At 43.0% G+C, this 21604-nt stretch overlaps 2 protein-coding genes across 3 annotated transcripts in view; both read right to left on the minus strand.

Annotated features, from left to right (window-relative positions):
- Positions 1 to 51: 51 nt before the first annotated feature.
- Positions 52 to 11200, minus strand: cry-dash (cryptochrome DASH). Of its 2 annotated transcripts, XM_030079501.1 has the most exons (15): positions 11196 to 11200; positions 6203 to 6267; positions 5324 to 5496; positions 4235 to 4328; positions 3997 to 4127; positions 3657 to 3805; positions 2788 to 2876; positions 2628 to 2701; positions 2439 to 2528; positions 2068 to 2147; positions 1926 to 1985; positions 1669 to 1826; positions 1363 to 1482; positions 1009 to 1185; positions 52 to 768 (listed from the first exon to the last, which is right to left on the minus strand). In XM_030079501.1, exons 2-15 carry the CDS (start codon positions 6263 to 6265, stop codon positions 661 to 663), a joined length of 1566 nt encoding a protein of 521 aa, XP_029935361.1. In that variant the 5' UTR covers positions 6266 to 6267; positions 11196 to 11200; the 3' UTR covers positions 52 to 660. The 2 variants fall into 2 exon arrangements, with proteins under 2 accessions (XP_029935361.1, XP_029935360.1); XM_030079500.1 differs by lacking the exon at positions 11196 to 11200 and having other exon boundaries at positions 6203 to 6389.
- Positions 7853 to 21604, minus strand: part of map3k22 (mitogen-activated protein kinase kinase kinase 22) — a 40506-nt gene continuing 26754 nt past the window's right edge. Inside the window, exons 9-18 of the mRNA XM_030079499.1 lie at positions 21244 to 21377; positions 20435 to 20508; positions 18780 to 18841; positions 16829 to 16900; positions 15996 to 16160; positions 14346 to 14494; positions 14055 to 14186; positions 12355 to 12484; positions 10696 to 10873; positions 7853 to 10177 (exon numbers count right to left, since the gene is read on the minus strand). Coding sequence (XP_029935359.1) covers positions 9949 to 10177; positions 10696 to 10873; positions 12355 to 12484; positions 14055 to 14186; positions 14346 to 14494; positions 15996 to 16160; positions 16829 to 16900; positions 18780 to 18841; positions 20435 to 20508; positions 21244 to 21377 — 1325 coding nt within the window. The 3' untranslated portion in view covers positions 7853 to 9948. The remainder of the gene's footprint in view (positions 10178 to 10695; positions 10874 to 12354; positions 12485 to 14054; positions 14187 to 14345; positions 14495 to 15995; positions 16161 to 16828; positions 16901 to 18779; positions 18842 to 20434; positions 20509 to 21243; positions 21378 to 21604) is intronic.

The following is a 21604-nucleotide window of genomic DNA, read 5'->3' on the forward strand; positions in this document are numbered from 1 at the left end:
ATCTCTCTGAAAGTCCAGAAAGCTAAGTAGAGTAGCCAGTCTGATGTTGAAAAACTTTATTTTATTTCCCCTTTGTAATAACATGTTGCCATGCTAACATCTGTGCATCACAAAACCTTCTGACTCTTTGCAATTGCATTTTGTCTATTTAACCGTTAGAAAATGGGCAACTCTTCAAAAGTGATAATACAAGAAAGACAGTTTTTTGCAGGATAAATAAATCATAAGACAAATGCATAAAATTCTATGCATAATAACATCAATCTATAACAACTTTCACCATATTTGGAACAAATGTAGCAGAGAGATCATGTAACTGATAAAGTCCGGTTTCAAGGTACAGCTGCATCAGAGCCAAACCACTAAATGCTTTCCTCCTCAGGAAGCAACATAACAGGAAACTTGACAGCAAGTGAATAAACAGGGCGCCTTATCAGCAAGTGTTTTCTTGAGAACCAATGACATATCAGTAGATCAGTTAAATTCAAGTATTCAGACAAACAAACATGTATTTCCCAAAACGCTTCATCAGACAGCTTTCTCCGATGGGAAGAACAGCACACCATCACTATGTAACACCGACATAATAACAATTTTGCATTGCTGTAGCATAGATCTTCTGGGCATCTGTAGATGTTTTAGTGTTTGCAGTGAGGCAGATCACAAGTTTTTGCTTTTAGAGAAATAGAAGTCAATCCCTCTGTCCCGATGCTGTTTAGGAGTGTGAGATGGGCCTTTCTTTCCCCTTGCCGATGGCCCTGCGCCACTCTGAAAAAGACAAACAGATTTTAACATGCATGACATCTGATAAACAAAAGGAAAACAACTGTCGGCCCTTGCTCTGATGTTATAAAAGCACATAAAGAAAAAAATTGGCAGCATTGTCTAAATACATTTTTTCTTTCAACATCAATACCTAAGTATTTTGTGGCCATAAAGGAATTAAATGACCCGGTTGCAGCAGTGCACAATCATACTACCCACTTCCCTTTTCCGTCAAACACTCACTGGTTTCTTGTTAACGTGCCTACTCCACTCAGGTGCCATGACGATGGGGGTGGGGTAGGTCTCACCGAGTGACACCTGAGCATGGGACAGAGCAGCACTGCTGAGGGTCCAGGGTGTGTGGACATCTGCTCCCCTGATCCCCTGCAGCTCGGGGACCCACTGCCTTACATAATCCCCCTGAGACAGACAGACATGTATGTACTCATTTCATCATAATATCACAGCACAGACACGTTTACAGAGTGTGACTCAGAGTGTTGTGCATTCTGCTTTTAAGTGCAGGCAATTTCAAAGTGAACAAACCTCAAAAGTGGAAGAAACTAGAAACTCTTGCTTGTTCACAGTCAGACTTACATTACTGTCGTAGTCAAGCCCTTGCTTGATCATGTTGAACTTCCTGTTTTCTCTGGGGTCATTTCCTATACCAGCACTGTACAGCCAGTTGCCATAGTTACTGCAGACATCATGGTCAACCTTTGGAAGAAAATAAAAAATCATCATGGACTTTTTATAAAAAGAGTTTAGGTGCTAAGCTAATGACTTGGAACAATCTCTTACCCTTTAAGCTAACATAAAATTAAGCATCTCAATTATGAGTCTTGTTCCCTTTAAACTTTTAACATCTTTCAAACTGAGTTAAACCCAGGTGAGACTGCTTACTAGAAGGTACTCAAACCACTCAGCTCCCATCCTCCAATCCAGACCCAAGTCTTTAGTGAGGAAGCTGGCAACATTTTGTCGCCCCCTGTTGGACATGAAGCCGGTCATGGCCAGCTCTCTCATGTTGGCATCCACAAAAGGCACTCCTGTGCGTCCCTCTATGGTTCAAAGCAACACATAGCAATAAATACACAGACAAATTTAATGCATCCATCATAGACACTGATTAGTCTCAGTTAGGACAAAACTGTACAAACCTTTCCATGCACTGAAAAGCTTCATGTCCATTTTCCATGGAACAGATTTGTCTTGAAGTCCTGGGTGTAAATCAGCATGACATAAGTTTTACATCCATACACTGTTAAAAAAAAAAGCTAGTTGAAAACTGATCAAACTTACCTTTTATATGAAACATTCTGTTTCCATACTTGACACCCACAAACTTGAAGTAATCCCTCCACAAAAGTTCAAAAATCACCCTGTAAGAAAATAATTGACATGAAGATAGATTTACACAGGTATTATATGTGATTGAACAGTAAATGTAATACAAAAGATTTTATAGATGCTGAAAATGAAAAATTTCTTAATCTATCCTGCTTATATTTCAGCGTGACGATCTAGCATCATCAACCGCAGAGGAGGCACCACTACAACTAATGAGCCCTTTAAGTGCCTTGCTCTAGGGCACAACAGAGGTGCTGTTTTGTTCCACAATCAACTCTGCATTCCAGCCGTTCAACCATGTGTGTCTTTGTGACTGGACTCACCAGTATGTGCTCTGATTGGCGGTCCTCTCCCTCTCATACTGGTTGATCTGATGGTAGATGTACCTGGGGGAAATACAGCCCATCGCCAGCCTGTAGACAGCCAGTGCAGCACCATTACAGACATTACAACTCACTTTATTGGCTGTAATAAACATACAGCAGTGGAGGAAATTATATGATAGCACTCACCAAGGTGCAAATTTAGTGGAATAGTCAACACCAATCAAGCCGTTACGAGTCTCCTTATATTTGGCAACAGCATCCTACACAAAACAGCGAGTCTTTAATATGTCTACATAATTGACCATGTATTGAAGTGTGGCCCATATGTAAATGAGGTTGTGCTCACAGTGTCCCAGAAGTAGTGCTTGAGTCTGGCCAGAGCCTGGCTCTCCCCTCCACTGCAGGGGAAGGCTGAGCGAGGATCACTCAGAGGCTCTGTCAGCATAAAAGAGATAAAACATCCAAGTATCAGACTGATTCATACATACTGAACCTCCCCTGATGCGCATTAGCATACATGGAATCATAAATGCTTAATCATATAAAGAATCCATCACTCTATTAGAAAGCTGGCACTTAAGAGAAAAACTGTATTGAGCAGTTTATGCTTCTTATTACATTATGAAAATCTAGTATTTTATATTGTGGATTTACTTAATAAATAAACTGAATAAATTGTTGCCTGCAGTCTGTAAAGACATCTTTAGAAAATTCAGCTTGTTAACCAGGCAGACCAACTGATAGAGATTTGCCTTGGTGACACTGGTGCACAGACATTTTGATAACGTATGTAGTTTAATTGCACAGACAGTACAAGGACACCGCACCAGCGTCTCACAGTTCAGAGGGATAGCATGAGACATACAATTCAAATCAGATAAATTCATTCAATTCCATCCAATTCAAGGTGGCTTTACTGGAATGAAAGTCATACAGTGATGTTGCCACAGCAATTAAAAAGGAATGTCATTGTCCCCTGCCTGACTCAGTGCATGTGGGTGTAAACGTTAAGTGCTTATGTGAGGAATCTGGGTTGCAGCAAATTAACCTCATATATCCCGAGGCTACTCCACTGCTGAGTATCAGTCTCTTTATGTAGTCAGTGTTTATGTTCATTCAGAGAATATAAATATTTGTGCACTTACTGTTGATGAAAGAAGCTGTAAATGACATGAAATCAATTGGACTGGTCATATAACACAGTAGCATGTTCACCTTTCTGTCCTAGATCCTCTGCAGTAGGGATGGCTCCCTCCTCCAGCCCGGGGGGGACGGGCCTCAGCTGCTCAGGGGCTGGGATCAGAGGCCTCACCCTGCTCTGGGTCTCCACTGCCTTCCTGAACTGAGTGTACACATCAGGAAGCCTACAAAAACAGTAAGAAATGTTATTAGACCCACCTGAGGAGAGTAAAAATTCCTCACATTTGACACTTTCTTACTATATCATAAAAAATGATTTCCTCCTCCTTGCTGCCTTTCAAAAACTGCCTGACTTGCATGAAACAGTATGCTTTACTCAGCAAGCTTGACTCCCACAAGACTTGTCCGTTCTCACCTGGCTATGTGTGGAAATGGAAGATCATCTCTGTGGTAAAGCGTAGAGCCCCAGCAGGTGTGAACTTTGACTTTCATCTGTGCGCAAATATCCTTCACTCCTTTCTCCACATCACGCTCCTCCGAGGCTACCTGGGGTGCATGAGGAACAAATGATTTTTACAAGACAGAGTGATAGATCATCTGCGACTGTAATAAAACGACAGTGTTTAATAAAAGAAAAGACTAAGTATAACAACCTCTTCGTGCAAGGCCACGGCACTGACAGAGCCCAGTTGCTTGATGAGGTCAGCAACCACGTCCTCTGGCTTACCCCGTCTCACCAAGAGGGTGCTGTGAGACACACACACACACACACACACACACACACACACACACACACACACACACACAAAATAACCCCAGTTAACACCATGCCAGAAAGCTGCATCCTGGGTAGAGGGCTAGCTACTTCCCTGTGGCTGACCAGACTGAATTGTGGGAACAGCTAAGTTAATGTAAACATGACCTGTATAAGGCCAGGTGTGTCCTGATCCTGTGTTATTACAACTGTATCAGTTCAGTCCGGGAAAGCTGAAAACGGGGTCCACTGCGCCGACATGTAACAATAACATAATTAGTATTTGCAATCTTCATTTTTTACTTTCAGCTAGGCTCTGATGTGCTGAGTTCTAATAACATGAACAGTAGTTATGATGTTGGTACCTTGATTTGAATATGTTAGGGTGATTCGGTGCTTTAACAAAGACAGAGCAGAGTAGTATGGGAAGTATGCACTCCGTGGCCACTTTATTAGGTCCACCTGCACAATCTAATACTATCTAATACAACTGTTCTGCCATAAAGTTTACTTTCCCACTGCCTATAATGCTCAGGTTTTCTTTTTGTCACAGTAATACAGGTGTTCATTCAAGTCTATGTTTGGCATTGAGCTCATAGTTAGTGCTGCTGTTGTACTGGACTGCATTTTATTGAGAGGTTTCTACTATTTTGTCCCCCTCATGTATATAAATGAGAAGGACAAAAAAATAGAAACACCTCTAAATATAATGTAGTCCACTACAGGACCTCTGCAAACTACAACCTTGGTAATAAACACAGAATTTAATTTACACATTCACCACAATGTCAACAAAAATTTATTATAAACTTTCTTTAAATGCAGAGCTGTTGCACTGAACTGCATTAGACTGTACAGGTGAACCTAATGAAGTGGCCACTGAGTGTAGCATGTTTAAAGTATAATCACATAAATCAAGTAGGTTAGTGAATCTACACAGTGCATTAATGCCTAAATGCACCACGGCATGCTGACAAGCACAATTTACCTCCCCTTCTTGAGCAGTGTGTTTCTGAGATCCCTGACACTCTCCTGCAAGAAGCGCAGGCGGAAAGGCCCAGTCTTTGGAAGGTTGTAGTTGTAAGATCCCAAGTAATGTCTGGGGTCGAAGCAGTACAGTGGGACTATGTATTCTGCATTCCTCTGAGCCCAGTGGAAAACCTGTGCGAAAACCGTACATAAAAAACATCTTGAATGTACAATGTAAAGTTAAGTAAGTCATGTTTTGGAACTACAAATGTCAGCCTAATATGTGCACTTCCGCTATGGTCGACGGCTAAAACAAGCCTCAAGCCAGTCAGTTAATCAGAATAAAACCTAAAATGAACACCAGTAAAAAACCACCAATAAAACACCTGTCATAATCAATGCAGTAACCACACATTTCTCGACGAATACATTAGTTATAACCAAAATACGTTGCAACAAGACCGACCACAGGCATTTTATTTTGGGAAAAAAAAATAAACACATGACCGGAAGTAGTACTGGTTTCGCTGGCTAGCTTGATACAGCAGATAGCGATGTTATGTAGCCAAGCAAATGTGCAAAAGCAAATGTTATTAAAGCACTTAAACGACGGCAAAAACATAAATAAATTCAACTGACATGTCACACAAACAACTGTACCCAACAAAATAAGAAAAAAAGAAACATTCAAGGATGTATTAAGTAACCTAGCGCACTCGTAACATGCCGGTTAATGACAACAACGCGGTAACGTTAAATATATAACGTTAAATATGCCATTTAACTGGTCATTTTTATTAGTTTTCTGCTATGGTCGGCTTTTAAATCACAATAAGCCTCAATGCATGTCTACACTGGCAGACAAATGTTTCTCGTAACAAAAAAAAATCCCTCTTACCTCATTATCGTGAAGACGCAAGTCGTTTCTCAATAAACATATTATTGTGCGTGAGGTAGACATATCTGTCTTGTTTGAAAGTTTAGCAGTAGTTTAGTTAAAACTTGGAAGAAGAATGGAAGTGAGGGGGGAAACTACAAATAAAGCGACGCCTCTGTCAGATGTGTCCACGCATCGCTTTCCTCCGCTCACGTTTCCAGACACGACGAGCTGCGTTACAAAACGCCGGCTTTTGTAAGGAGGAGGGACACACGGCGAGCTGCAGGCAGTGGTTAAAAAAAAAAAAAAAAAAAAAAACACGACCTGCTTGTTCATGTTTATGTTGTCCACCAGCAATCACTCTCCAAAATGTCCCAGCAGTGTAGCATTAAGTCCTCCTCACTGCTCAGTGTCGGCATAAAACATTGGTACTGAGGCACTTTGACATTTTACCTCTTAGAGTTAATTATACAACTATGTTTTTATTTCTATTTTATTTTTTAAATTTTATTTTTACTTTATTTATGCATTTGCTCTAGCCTTGTTTTCTAGTAAGATTTGACAAAGTGTTAAGCGAGTTTCCTAAAGACGAGGGGGGCATAAATGACATTTACACTCAGTGGCCACGTTATAAGGTAAATCTGTAGAATTTAACCCTTTCATGCATAGCGGTCACTACAGTGGACAGCTGTTTAAAGTCATTTTTTCCTAAATGCAGTGGTTTCTATGGTGGAATTGCATATCAGCTGTTAGAATGCTCTCTGCTGCTTCCCCCCCATTGAGGTTTATGCAGAGACAGTCAATTCTTGTTACTGAAAACATATTAATACTAGTATCATGACATGGTAATACCAGTCCTTCATCCTTAAAGAAGTATGGAGACTCACAAAAATGTTCATGCCCTAAGAAGAGTAAAAACACATAAGAAAAAAATCTTGACTCAGGCTTTCATAATTCATGCATGAAAGAGTTAATATAATAATAATAATACAACTGTTCTGCCATCAAGTTTACTTTCCTGCTGCCTATAATGCTCAGGTTTTCTTTTTGTCACAGTAATAGAGGTGTTCATTCAGTTCTATGTTTGGCATTGAGCTCATAGTCAGTGCTGCTGTTGTACTGATCTGCATTTTACTGAGAGGTGTTTCCACTATTCTGTCCCCCCTCGTTGTATATAAATAAGGAGGGCAAAAAATTATAAACACCTCTCAATATAATGTAGTCCAGTACAAGACATCTGCAAACTACAACCTCAGTAATATACATATAATTGAACTGACACATTCTCCACAATGTCAACAAAAACTGAACATTATAAACTTTCTTAAAAGATAGAGTTTATGGCAGAGCTGTTGCATTGAACTACATTAGACTGTGCAGGTGGACCTAATAAAGTGGCCACTGAGTGTATAACTTGTATAGTTACCTATATAAATATTAAATAAAGTGACCAAATTCATGGTTTTGATTGAGCATTGTATTGGGATTCATTTAAACCAAGTCAATAACTAGACTAATAATATCATATGATAACACAGCATATAATGTATTACAAAGCTAGATATGAGCCTAATTGAAAACATTTAGTATGACAATGAATCTAGCTGTCCATTCTTTTAATATCAGCTCCTGCTTGATCACAAAAAACACTCAAAATACACAGAATAGTCTTAGACCTTTGATTTATTAAGTTAAATGTACAAAAAATCAATTACTTGATACATTTAATGTTTCAAGGCTTTGTCATTAAGACAAAACAAACTCTCTGTCCCTATCAAAAGCCTGCCAACCTTTTCATACTGCCTATGAGCTCTCAAAGAGACAATCATACTTCTGTCTAAGTCACAGTACAATCTACTGTATAACATAACTATTTCATCAAATAGATTTGTATATAATGTAAAGAAATTTCATAAAAAAGTGCAGAACAATATGTATTTACAGTACAATCTTTTTTTTTTCTCCATATAAAATAACTTCAGCAAAGCCCATGTGCTTTCTACTGAACAGCTGTTCACCTTAGTAAGATGCTTTCCACTTTGGCGGTGAACGTCTGTGTTTACAAGCAGAATCAGATAAGGCACTGACAACGGTCAAAAAGATTTGATCATTCCTCTTCCAAGTGCCACTGCATTATAGCTAGCTGCTATAGCTCCGCCACCAATATCCCCATTTTCCCCAAGCGGATTACTAGTTTCATTTCATCTTATCTCCACTTTACAGGTACAGCATTTGACTCTGCCTTTACAGCATGGCCCTTTGGTGACATGTAATATTATGTTTTACCTCACATAACATTAAGCAGAGCAAGGTGTGCTGCCGAGTGGTCACTCAGTGAGCCGTTCATAGTGTAGAAAGCAAAGCCAAGTAAAGGCAATGGGGTGATCGGATTCATGTCTGAGCTACAACAAAAACTACTGTCTAAATGAGACACATGCCTTCAATGTGATTTCTCGTGATACTCTTCATAGCAACACACTGCAATGTCAACACATCTGATTTGGTCTGTGCAGTCTACTGTGCACAAAGCTGCCATACAGTAGAAAAAGGCTATAGGGCTCTGAGGTGACAAAAAAATCCAACGGGACTATAATACTGTACATTTGATTAACCTTAAACTGCTGAAATTTTCTTGTTTCTGCGTCTTTCTCGTTTAACCTCTTCTTATTTGATTTCTCTTTGGCCACTTCTGCATGGAACAAGGCTCATTACAGGGAAGCTGAACATGGCATTGGAATGGACTGAACAGACTCGCTCCAACAGTAGTGTTGGTATTGCTTAGAGATATTAACATTGCATGCTGATGCAAAAAGTTTGGTACTCGTTTCTTTACACCGGAACAAACTACACAACTTCCATTATGAAATTATAAAAAAAGCATCAAATAGAAAAATATTTCCTCCGTTGATTATCCTGCATGTTGGAAATGTTTCAATGCATGATATCAAAAGTGCAATGCTTGACAATGTACTCCTTCCAAATGGGGTTGTGAGTGCTATGAATCTAGGGTAATGGCAACCCTTTAAGGTGGTAATAAAAACAAAAAAGAAAATATCTCACTTACAAATTCTTATTGTAAGGCGTTGACAAAAATACATTTACATATTTCTGGTGACAATAGAAAATCCATCTGGTAAGGTGACTTTGTACTGTTATTGTCTTTTATATAAAAATATTTTACCATCAGAATTGCACTCATAGATCACTCAGGGTTATGAGTAACTTACAGTACTATCAGATGTGATCAATTTCAGCTAACAATCACCAGTCAATCACAATTACATAGCGTCTGGCCAATCCTAGACACTATTCTGTGGCAGTAGATGAGTGTACAGAAGGACCCAGAAAGCTTTTTTTTTTTTTTTTTCTGGAAATCAGTTCTGACAGCTCCTGATACAGTGAGACATCATTTGCTCTCTCTGGCTTGGGTCACTTTTCCTACACTGGGAAGAGGACAGCAGTCTCTCACTAGCTACAGCGCTAAGTGCTTTCTCGTCAGTCCCCTCCCGAGGGAATGCACCGCAACGCCCTGGAGAATGCAGAGGTCTGAAAACAGTCAACCTGGCCTCTCATGATGGATAGATGCAGGGGCTTCAGGCCTGACAAGGCAGAAACTGGTGATAGATGACGGGGCAGGAAGTTGGAGTGGCGCTGAGCCCTGGAGCCTGGAGTGACGGGGGCCCTGGGGACGGGGCGGGCCAGAGAGGAGGGGGGGCACTGGGGCCGCAGAGGCCTCACAGGCAGGGGACGGGGGGAGTGTGGAGGCCTCAGAAGCTACCCTGGACAAAAGGGTGGCTGAGCAGAACTTCTGCGGTGGGCCGCCACTTCTCCTCCACAAACACCTGCCGCAGGAAGTCCCTGCATGCATCAGACACCCCCTCAGGAAGCATGGGCTTGGTGGGCTGTGTGGCAATCTTAAAAATGGCTGCCATGGCCTCGTATTCAGCCCAGGGAGGTTTCTGGGTCAGCATTTCCACAACAGTGCAGGCGACACTCCTGGCAGAAAAAAAAAAAAAAAAAAAACACCACATAGATTTGATTAAATACCAAAACATCTACAATAATCTTATTATTTTGCAAACAAACGTTGCTCATGTGTAGCTCAATGGGACAGAAGAAAAGAAAGAGTATGGGAAAAAAATCTGAGTTTCCTAATGGGTTGAGTTTCATGAGTACATGAAATGTATGTATGTGTAATGTAATGCACTGATACACCCTTTCTATTATGCTACATTTATACACATTTAAATGTGGTAAATATGTACAATCTGTATGAGTTATGTCTATCAGTCACATTTGTAAGAGACAACTATAAGTAACTGTCCACACTTCTAACATCTATTCTTCTGTTTGTCTGTCCCTGTTGGTTTAGTTTTACATTTTACTGCTTATTTTATGCTCAATTCTTGTTCTTATATTCTACTTGTGTTTTTATTCCCCTGCAGAATCCTACGCTATTATCTCATACTAATTACAGGGACAGTTATTATGAATAAATCTTGTCTTATTCTCACCACACATCAGCTTTCCGGCCATAGCCCTCCCCGTTGATGACTTCTGGGCTCATCCAGTAGGGGGTGCCGGTGACAGACTTGATTCCAGTACCAGACATGCAGATGGTCTGGATACGTTTGCTCGCTCCAAAGTCTCCCAGCTTCACGTTCCCTGAGGAGTCTCTCAGGATGTTAGCACCTGGTGGAGCGAAACAAATTGGTTTAAGAGTAATTCAACAGTCTCCTGAGGACCGCCAATATCCTTAAAGGGTCACTTTGACAGCTGAGAGATGTAGTTACTTTTGACAGTGTGGGCACAATGCGTCTGTAACAGCATTTCAACTGCCTGAAACCGATGGGTACTGCCAGCTGTAAGCCAGTGGCAAGGGCAGTCTGACGGCAAATATGTAAACTTTTCCCATGACGTGCCAAGTGCATGGTGACGGAAAACAGACAAATTGATTTTCAAAATGCAAAGCTGGCACTTAAGCTATGTCAACAAAACTATACAAAATGAGGACTTGCACACTTTGGTGAGAATGCCTCCATGTTTACATACAGGAAACATGAAATACTGAGCAAACTGTCTAGTCCACATGGGCCATGTCGGGACGGAGAGAATCCGGACACCCTATCTCCTCCTTCCCGAGTAATTTTCCGTGGTGTAGCTGTGTCTATCCCATTTCCTTCAGCCTCTCCAGTTGTTTGATCAGTGACTAATGTACACCACTCACCCTCCACACCCACTGAAGGGGGGAAAGGAGAAAAGAAAGGGGTGCAGAGACAAAACCAGAGAGAAAAACAACAACCGAATCCATTCTTCACTTCTCACCTCTCGAGCCAGTTTCCCAAGCAGCAGACTCTCTCTCCATTTGTTGTGGGAATGTGAGAGCTGCTCAGACTTTCCAATAAATCACATTAACTGTGTTTAACATTTTGTTTGGCCCTTTGAAGCGTCTCATTCACAGTCTATCACGTACACAGGGAGTTTTTGCTCTAATGTCGCGGTGGAGATGCCAAGTGCTATCCAAATACCGAATGTGCTGACAGCTCTTTTACTGTGTACAGACAGTCTTGTGTGGTGGGATGAGCATACACTGTATATTACACATGAAGAGCATTTCTAAGTGGAAAATCCCACCCACACACTCATAGAGTCGCCTGTGTTCTGAGAAGCCTACTATCTTTTTCTTCACCAGACGGTATATTTCCCTCTCCTTGGCTGTGGCTAAACGAAGCAGCGAGTCCAACACTGTGGGCAGCCAAACCAAAGCCTTTCCATCCCGTGTCAACCGTTTTTAGACCAGCAGATTTCAACAGCGTAAAGCCTAATAATATATATTCAAAAGGGATTCTGCAGATTAAAATAGCACCTTTTTCCAGGCGCCTTCTGTGGACGCTGAATGACCAAACGAGGAAATGCTACTCAGGATGAAATGAATGAATCTATAGTTGTCTCACAGCATTAGCAGCTGCATATGCACCAGACACACACACACACACACACACACCTCCCACACTGGTAACACAATTCTAGCTGAGGCTGAAACTCCACTGTCAGCTAAGGCTATAGTCTTAGTCTCTTTTCAAGAGCATGAATAGGTGTGCTGAACACAATTGGTTACAAATCCAATTAGAATCCTACCCTGACCCTCTCTGCCAGGTGAGGCTCGCTGTTACCTTTGATGTCTCTGTGTACAATCATGTTGCTGTGCAGGTAGAAGACTCCTTGGAGGATCTGCCTGGTGTATCTCCTTGTTACCTTCTCCGTCAGGGCCCCGTAGGCTTTCAGCTGGTCCTTTATTGAGCCCTGGAGAGAGAGAGACAGAGAGAAAGGCAGGGAGAAAGAGAGGGAGAGAAAATGAATCAACAGGGCAGCAGGCTGGAAAAACACATTTATAAAGCTTTTTTTTTGGGCCAGCTGTTGCCTTAACCACAAGTGTGACTTCCAAAGGACAGGAGGACTGGGTCACCCCGACTTTTTCCCTCCCGCCCCGCACACACTTTTTACATTTTTATCCCCCAACAAAACAAAACGTATGTTGACTAGCATTTATGTATGTCTCTACATGTAGAAATAATATTCACAGAAATGTAGAAATGCTATTTATATAAAGTGTGCTTTATGTCTGCACATACGTTTTCTGGGGAAGGACCCCCACACTAGAGTAGCCTCCCCCACCACACTCTTTTTATATCGTAGTTACGGCCCTGGTCATAACCAATGTTAAACTATGTCAGATATATTGTAAAACATTACGGGATATATTTCTAAAACATTTGAAACATCTGGCACCGAACCATTTTATTTCTAACATCCACATCCTCTATCATCTGCTCTGATGTTTTTAAGTAAAAGCTGAGTGGCTTTTCTTTTTTTTCCAAACATTGCATGCTAGCACAGCAGCATGTCCTGTTGAAGTGGAAGTTGTTGTTTTCTTTTTCAGAAGCTCTCCGAGTCAAGTTTTAAGTTGAAAACAAAATATATAAACATACGCTGTGCCTAAAGACACTTCTCAGATTTGAGTCCAAACACCGTTAATGGGCTGCATTTCCTTTTATTTCCTGTTTTCAGATCCATAAGAGGAAATTGCCGGACCAAAGACCTGAGTCAGTAATACCTGTGACGCACTTTTGGCCTCGCACCATGAAAACAAAGTAGGAGCCCTTCCTCTTCTCCCCTGTTCCTCCACACACTTTCAGCTCTCATCAAGACAGCTCACTTGCTGTCGAGCTCTCTTGAGGGACGGTAAGCCCCCCTGGGCCACTGTAGTGTTATCGGTCAGCCACAGCGGTGCAGCCAATGCCCCAGGCCCGGCAAGCCGTGCAGTGAAACACAAACTTGGCTGGGGACTTTGTCCAACCCACTTGTCTCTGCCAGCAAGCACTAGTGAAATATAAACATTTCCAATTTCCAGACAATGTGTGACTAAGATACTCAACGCCACTCAAAAAAAAAAAAAAAAAAAAAAAAAGAGCCCTGGAAATATTAAAAACAGACCCCGGGATAAGGGCAACAGGCGACAGCAGCTCATTAAGGCACTCATTTAGTGTGAAAATGATCTCATAAACTGAGCTGTTCTGCTGACATCAACAACCGAGTACATGTTTGTTGAGAGTTGGTCACATTTCAACATTGGTTTCAGCAGACTCGGCCTGCAGGGATTAGATGTTGGTCACGTTGTAACAGTATCGTCTTCTGCCAAACCTACACAAACTATGAGGTCCTCCTCAAGTCATCGACAATCCAAATTCCATGTACGGTACACTTCTTCCAACTTGCTCAATCACATTTGAATTGGAGTCACTGGTGCGGCAATAAGAAATGACTCACAAAAGACTAAAATATATTCTAATAACATGCTGTGCCCCATACACACCCCAGGCATAAATTCAACAAAGATGGTGAGTTTCTTCTGTTCCATGTCCCGCAAACAGCCGTAGTACTGGACGATCCGATCATGACGCAGATTCTTCAGCAGCTGGATCTCACATTCAAGAGCGTTCACCTCCTGCAGAGAGGCACGGGAAAATAGCAGAGCAACCGAGGAAAGTGTCAGCAAGAAAGGAGCAATTTGTACAGTTTATCATACAGTAAACCACGGACTGTATGCAGCTAATGAGTCGTTCAAAACAGATGCAGCGTTTTCCTTGCACGGCTTTTCTCTCACCTTGCTGGTTTCTTGACAGTCGGGATCAAAGGGCACCTGTTTGGCGGCCAGCTCGCGGCCCGTGTCGACGTCATAGCAGAGGTATACCTCCCCGAAAGCCCCGCGCCCCAGGAGCTTTCCCTGTCTCCAGTTCACTGGCGCCCGTGGAGCTGTGGAAACCAAACACCAGACGGTGAAAACCCCCCCAGTAATTCATTTTGCTGCTAATCCCCCCGAATAATACAAAACCACTGTGATATACTGATTCAAGCAAATGCTAAATCTAACGCAGGCGTCAAAAAACACCGCACGCCCCGGCTCTAACTCAGACAGTAACTTCACCAAGACCAGACATCAAACCCGCCACAGGGTCGTAAGCAATTACCACTGCAGGACCTCTCAGATGACATTTAAAAGGGGGGAAACCATGAACGCCTGAGTCAAAGCATGCTCAGCGCAGATTGCAGGCCGGCAGAGAGTTGTCAAAACCGACAAAGATCATCTCAACACGGAGCAACTCTCATGCACACAGGCCAAGACGCCAAGACTTTGTTTTGGAATTAACAGGGTTAATTGTGGTGGAGTTAGATGGGATTGTTGTGCGTGGGCGAGAGGGACACAGGAGACCGACACGTCGACCACAATCAGACAGCTTAGCCGAGCTTTCATTTCACGACAAAGAGCATTTCTGAGAAGCACCACCCATCGACTCAATGAGGACGGACGCGATTAGTGAGCCTGTGACACGGCTTACTCTAAGAAAGTAGTCAGGACGATGGGAGGGGAATTCTGCCCGCTGCACCATTTTATTGTGCAGTATTTGCAATTTGGACGGGCATGGACTGCTCGCTGAGGAGAGCTTATTCTTTTTCTTGTCTCTTTGTGTCACAAATTGACACCTCTTGACATTCTAGCACATTGACTTTTTGCTGTTTAACTGATTACGTTAAAAGAAAAATCCTACCCGTCATCAATCTGTGATGTTCAGTGTATTCCAGGGGTGATATTTTCCTTTTTTATTGTTTATTTTTTATTATGAAATCTCGAGTTTTAGCTTCTTGTTCTTTCCACATTTCCTCGGAACACTTTTGACAACTCCCGAGAAAATTTCAAGGTGCATCAGGATGAAAAATTGCCCGGGGCAGAATTAAGCGAGGACCCTTTAGACTCAACTGACAAAACCACGGAATAAATTACGTGCATATGCCATGTTTTTTGTCAGTTGCGTCTAACGGTTCTTACTTAAATCAACCTTCGGCAGTTTTGCATAATGCACCTTCGACTGAACTTGCATTGCATTTGAGCCGTGGGTTGCACATGAAACAAAAGTACTGCCACTTCATCAAAATGCAGCATAACTTAGGGCCGCATGGCACAGAGCAGTTTTAGAGAGCTGCTAAATTTCTCTGTAGCTGTGCTGGAAATACCTTCATGTCATATCACATGATCTACATTTGGCCAGTTACCCACAGGATTGAGAAAAATACGTCGCCAATCAACAAAATTGACCCGGCAAATACAAGCTGCATCACCATGAACTATTTTAGGGTGGATTTGTCCTTTATGGCATTGTCCCTATTCACTGGAGGAGCTGTGCTGCTGACTGACTGCACTGCAACGCTTCTCTCTCCGTCCATTTAAACAGCCTTGGAGTTTAGGGGCACAACTCACACTTGGGGGTGCTGCGTGGGCAGCTCTTGTCAGCGGCGCGGCCCAGTGTGCGCAGGTCGCTGTACTGCAGAGTGTTGTCTCCATTGTAGCTGCGCGTGCGACTGGAGGGAACCAGCTGGAACAGGTTCTCCTGAGGCATGAAGCTTCGCGGGAACGTCCTGCGACCTGAGGACACACGTGGGAGAAAACACGGTGTACTGATACCAAATTACACACCGGGGATGCTGTGTGTTATGTTTGTACTTTGGCTGGATTTTACACATTTTCATCTAGCACAGTGCACAGTTGCTTTACAAGCAGAGGTCTTGGCCAAGACTAAGGGCCAGCTAGAGCAGAGTGCCTCATGCCATTCCGTCCCACTTCCCTTCAGACAGGAAGCAGGGCGCTGTGTTTTTATACAAGTCCGAGTGCAGCACAGGGGAAACGTAAATCACTGCTAGCCAAGGTTAGCCTCTGAGTAAGCAACTACTAGCAGCTGCCTGGAACAGCAAGCCAGCACTTAATGTACCAAATCCACCTAGTAAAGCAGAAAATGCAAAAGCAGTCAAAGATTATTTAAAATCCAATCTGTTATCAGGCAGCAGGGAAAAAGCAGCTCTAATATTAGGTGGAGGCTCTGAAAATGGAGCCTCCTGCAATTCAGCAACCTTAAGTTGACTGCATAAAATCTGTTAAGATGGGAGTGGTAGTTATTAGTGTTGTTATTGGTGTGTGTGTGTGTGTGTGTGTGTCTGTCTGTGTTGTAGTGCAGATCCATGGTAACATATCTGTTTAATCTGTGCCATGATAGTGCTGCTGCTGTTATTGTTGCTCTAGCAGAGCTGGTTTCTTACCGTCACCATAATCCTTGCTGCGATTGGGCAACTGGAACTGACGAGGGAAAGTCCCTCCTTTCCCGTGTCGACCTGAAGGGGGAGCAGCGAGGCAGAGCTGTCAGTGAGGCGAGTGCCATGTGCAAGTGGCGCTCCTTAACAAACTAAACAACTAACTGTACATTCATACCCGAGCTGTTCAAGATAGTCAGCTCAAATTCACTTTTCAAGTTCAAAATTGCAAGTTCGACATTTGCTTGAAGCCAGTCAACTGCAATCGCAGATGTGCAGAAGAGGCACATTAACATATCAATGTCTGATGAGTATACCAGAATTTCAAACATTTGGCATCTCCAAAACATCTACTTCTTTTAAATGTCTTATCTGATCCACCCTGACAGACCCTACACCGCTTTTGCCCGTCTTCCAAAGTCAAACTGAAGACGAGTTCAAAGGCAGCAGGATGGAAGACAGCTTTTCAAGCATCCCAACAGAGCTGTGGTGTTGCCTTATTGCAGCCAAGAGAGCTGAGAACAGCTCATGTGTGCTAGCTTAGCCTTAGCCATGAACCCAGTGGAGCAGTAACTAAAGGCAGGTGGGGAGCACTGCTGACGCAGGCGAGTGCTGACACACACACACACACACACACACACACACACACACACACACACACACACACACACAGTAAATGGAGAGTGGTGGAGCCACTTGCAATTGAAAGCAGCTGTTCTGTCAGATGACTGCCTCCCCTCGCGCTGTTTTTGTGGCCGTATCCCATGGAGACGGGGGTTATTTTTTGTGTTTGGCAGCGCGGGATGGAGAGGAAAAATCTACTCACAGGGAATGGTAAACAAATACTGTAGCCCTCAGCAGGAAGGGCCACACAGCTTTACATCAGGGAGAGGGGAGTGTGTGTGTGTGCATACACGTGCATGCCTGTGTGCAGCACAAGAGCAAATAAGTCGTCAAGTGCTGCAGCTATATGAAGCTCCCACTCTGCTGGTCTGTGTACACAACGTGCAGCACTCCCTCTCTAATCATGGGGGTGGCACAAAAGAAAGAGAAACAATGTGAACAGATTGAGAGAGCTGCTCTGGTTCCTCTGTGCACGAGGATTAGTGTGGCACGGACTGTCATCCTGCTCTATTTGATCTGTGTTCTGAGGAACAGGACAACACAGAGGGACAGACAGGGACCCGAGGGACGAGGGGGAGACAGGGTGGGAGGGGTGGGTGGGGAGTACATCAAGAGGAGGGGGTGGTAGCCGTAGTAGGGATGTGATCATGAACACCAAAAAGTCGGCAAACAGAAATATACGATTGGGAACAAAAAAAATAAAATCTTAAAAAAGTAAGAAAAATCATATCCCGGTATGAAGGAGAGAGGATGGGCGAGAAAAACAGGGAGAATTGTGGAGACGGGATGGAAGAAAGGGCACTCGAAGGAGACAGAATAGGTACTAGCTCGAGCAGGAAGAGTTATGATACTATCACACACTGTCCTCCCTTGATCACCTCCAGAGACACACAGCCTCGCAAGAAATACAACCAAAACATTTAGCTATCTAAACAATCGCCTATTCCTCATCCAAAGTATATTACTCCCCTGAGACGCTATTAAATACGATCATGTCCTTGTAAGAGTGAATTTGGAAAGCGGACAAACTTTACACTGTTTACCACATATTATGCAAGCTTCCTCCTCTGGGTACTGCAGGTATTCAAAAGCTGGGAGATATCAAAACTGTGTGGCTATAATTAACATAGAATAGCTTGCACTATGGAATAATGGCTGAGCTGCGGCTCACTTTTATCTTCCTTTGGTTTTTGAGTTGAGAATTAACTCTGAGCAACTGCTATTCATGCACACACAGTTGCTGCACATTCTTACATACAAAGAGATTAAAATATTATTTTTTTTTAGTTAGGGGAGATGATAAAAGGCCCACAGCTGCAGATTTCTCCTCTCTTACCTTTGTATTCATAGTTGAGGTTCAGGTAATTGTTGTCACGGTTGTTCTGCGAGAAAGGAGGACTGAAATGACAAGAGAGCGAGGGAAAAAACAGGTGAAAAATGACTCGCTGTTTCAGTCAGTAATTCCCTTATCTTCAAACAGAGTCTGGCTACAGCTGCTGGCCTGGAAATTTCACAATCGCCTCGGCCGGTAGAGCAACACAAAATGCCTCAAAAGAGTTCTGCATGCAAATAATACGCTTTCAGTTCCTGACTGATGTTAAGCAACATTTCGCACCCAGCAATCAGAAAGTGCTGATGCCAGTGCTGCAGTTAAACATCACTACATGTAGTTAAATCTAAGCTTAAATTTATATGAGGCTTACATGGAAATCTGATATTTTCCCTCCCATGATGACAGATACCGACATGCATTTTTGTAAAAATCATAACACAAATCAATGTGCAAAATAGGTAAAACTTTTCTTGATAGGACTGTCTTAAGACAAATAAGTGCTTGTGAAACAGAGGATTAGTCAGTTAGTTTTACCCTTTAGTTTGAATGAAGCAACACACTCCTAGACTAACACCAACAGTCTGCCAATAAATCAGTGCATCATAAGTTGAAACCTCTGCACTGTGTTGTTGGCAGACTAAACATGCACGACGATGAGAAAGTGAAAGCTCAGTGTCTGGTGCATTAAACGGTTAACTTGAGCAAATGAGATGTGTGAATGTGTGTTTGTGTGTGTCCACCATCCCCCACCTCCCCCTAACGCCCAGCCCCCACCCTCCCTGGCTGTCCGTAGCGAGCCCGGCCCCATGACCCCGTGGAGAGTGACGTCTCTGCTGACCGCAGGGCGGCGCAGGGCCACGAGACCCAGGATAAGGGGCACGTATGCCCACTCGCAGGGAAAAGTTCCATGCACTCGTTTCCTGCCATTGTTCTGCAGCCTGGAGCCCTGATAAGCCTCGTGCAGGTAGAGCCGTTTCCGTCTCTCTCCCTCTCTCTCTCTCTCTCTCTTTCTCTGACTCTCAATCTCGCCCTCTTTTTCTTTCTTACTTTTTTCTTTCTTTTCCTCCCATTTCCACTCAATCTTTTCACTCCTCAGCCCTCCTATTTCCCTCTCGCTGTTTCTCGCTCTGTGCTGAAAATTTCTCTCCCACTCTCATCCAGCATGTTATTCTCTCACACTCATGTCTCCCACTCAGCTTCTCCCTCTTTCCCTTTCTTTCCTCTTCCTCTCTGACTCCCTCTGCTTTTCTCTGTCTCTGTTTCTCTCTCTGTCTTATGATAACAGTGGAATCCATGCGTCCAGATAAGGGTTCTGTTGCCATGGTAACAGCGAAGCGACCTGATTCCGTTTCCTCAGAGGCAGCAGGCAGGGTCAGGGAGCTCTGCTGGCCTTTAACACCATTTAGAAACTTCACAGAGAGCCTGTGTGTGTGTGCAACATTCAAGTTAACAGGAAAGTGTGTTAACAAGCAAGTCTCATGCATATCAGCCTCAGAGTGAATAATTATAGGCTGTTTAATGCTATATGACTGGGCATCCAAACATCCTGACCAGTCACAAGCACATGCGGCCACCCAGGTACACCTGGCATCATAAATATTCAGTAAATCCCTGCACAAACTAGCACTATTAGATACGCAGACAGGAAGATGACTCACCTGTCCAGTGCCTGATCTATTGATTGACAGCTGCTCGACAGTGAGTTGTTTGCACTCCCAAAGGGCTCCAGCATCTGACGGATGTAATAACACAGGGGGATTGAGTGTCACCGAGCAGACAATCATGGGGGAGCAAGTCGAAAGCAGTGTGTGACAACAAAGGTGCAGCACGGGGCGTTCGACTGCAACTCAGTGTAAGAGCGTGCAAGAACATGACTACATCTTGGACAGATCTGCTGAAAAAGCTGCAACACATTTTACAAATTCTACAAATTTTACAAATTATAAATTCCAGCTGATATGCTTCCAATACAGATCTCTTAAATTGTTAATTAGTTTTATTTGCTGTTTAACATATTCATCTCATGTGCACTATTCTTCCATGTTTATGGACATAAGAGTGTGAACACTGATAATATTACAGAGAGGGGAACATGCAATATGTGATAATGCTATTAAATACTGCAATAACTGCATGAATTGAGATAAACAGATATTACAATGATTTAATCTGTCTTGTCCAGTGTATTGTTAAAATAGGTCCAGATAATAACATATGCTTATGTATTTCCACAGTGCAACCAATCTGAGGGAGCCCTGGTTGCTAGGCGCCCTGTAACTGGCCAGTATCTGTGTGAAGTTTGCAAGTTCCAGGGTGAATGGCATGGTATTTGTGTGGCTAAACTCACAATCAGTTACTGCAGCCAGTTGTGATATTCACATTGCGGTGACAAAAAATAGACAATTATTTGTGCAGCCCTAGTACAGAGGTCAGGTACAGAGTCTTTGTGCCGCGGGCAGTTTCTTACATTCTGGTCCAGGGTTTCAGGGATGAACTCCCCTTCACTGTGAATGCTGGTGTAGGAGCCCTGGCGGGCGATTTGCTGCTGCTCCTCAGGAACACTGCCTGGGGGCGGGGACGTCCGACCTGTGTGCAGAGAACCTGGGATGGTGGAGGGTTGGAGGGTGAAGCGAGGAAGGAGGAATAGGGAGCAGCAAGGGATTGTTATTGAGTGAGAACAAGAAAAAGGAAAAGAGGGGTGGAGTAAAAAAAAAAAAAATAAGAGAATACAATAGATAAGCAGGAAAGAAGGAAAAAGTATGTAAGAAAGAGTGGAGGGAGTAAGAGAGAGATGAAGAGATGGAAAGAAGGGGACAAAGTGGTGTAAC

This window comes from Myripristis murdjan, chromosome 20 (genome assembly GCF_902150065.1).
Source record: "Myripristis murdjan chromosome 20, fMyrMur1.1, whole genome shotgun sequence".
Classification (NCBI taxonomy): domain Eukaryota; kingdom Metazoa; phylum Chordata; class Actinopteri; order Holocentriformes; family Holocentridae; genus Myripristis; species Myripristis murdjan.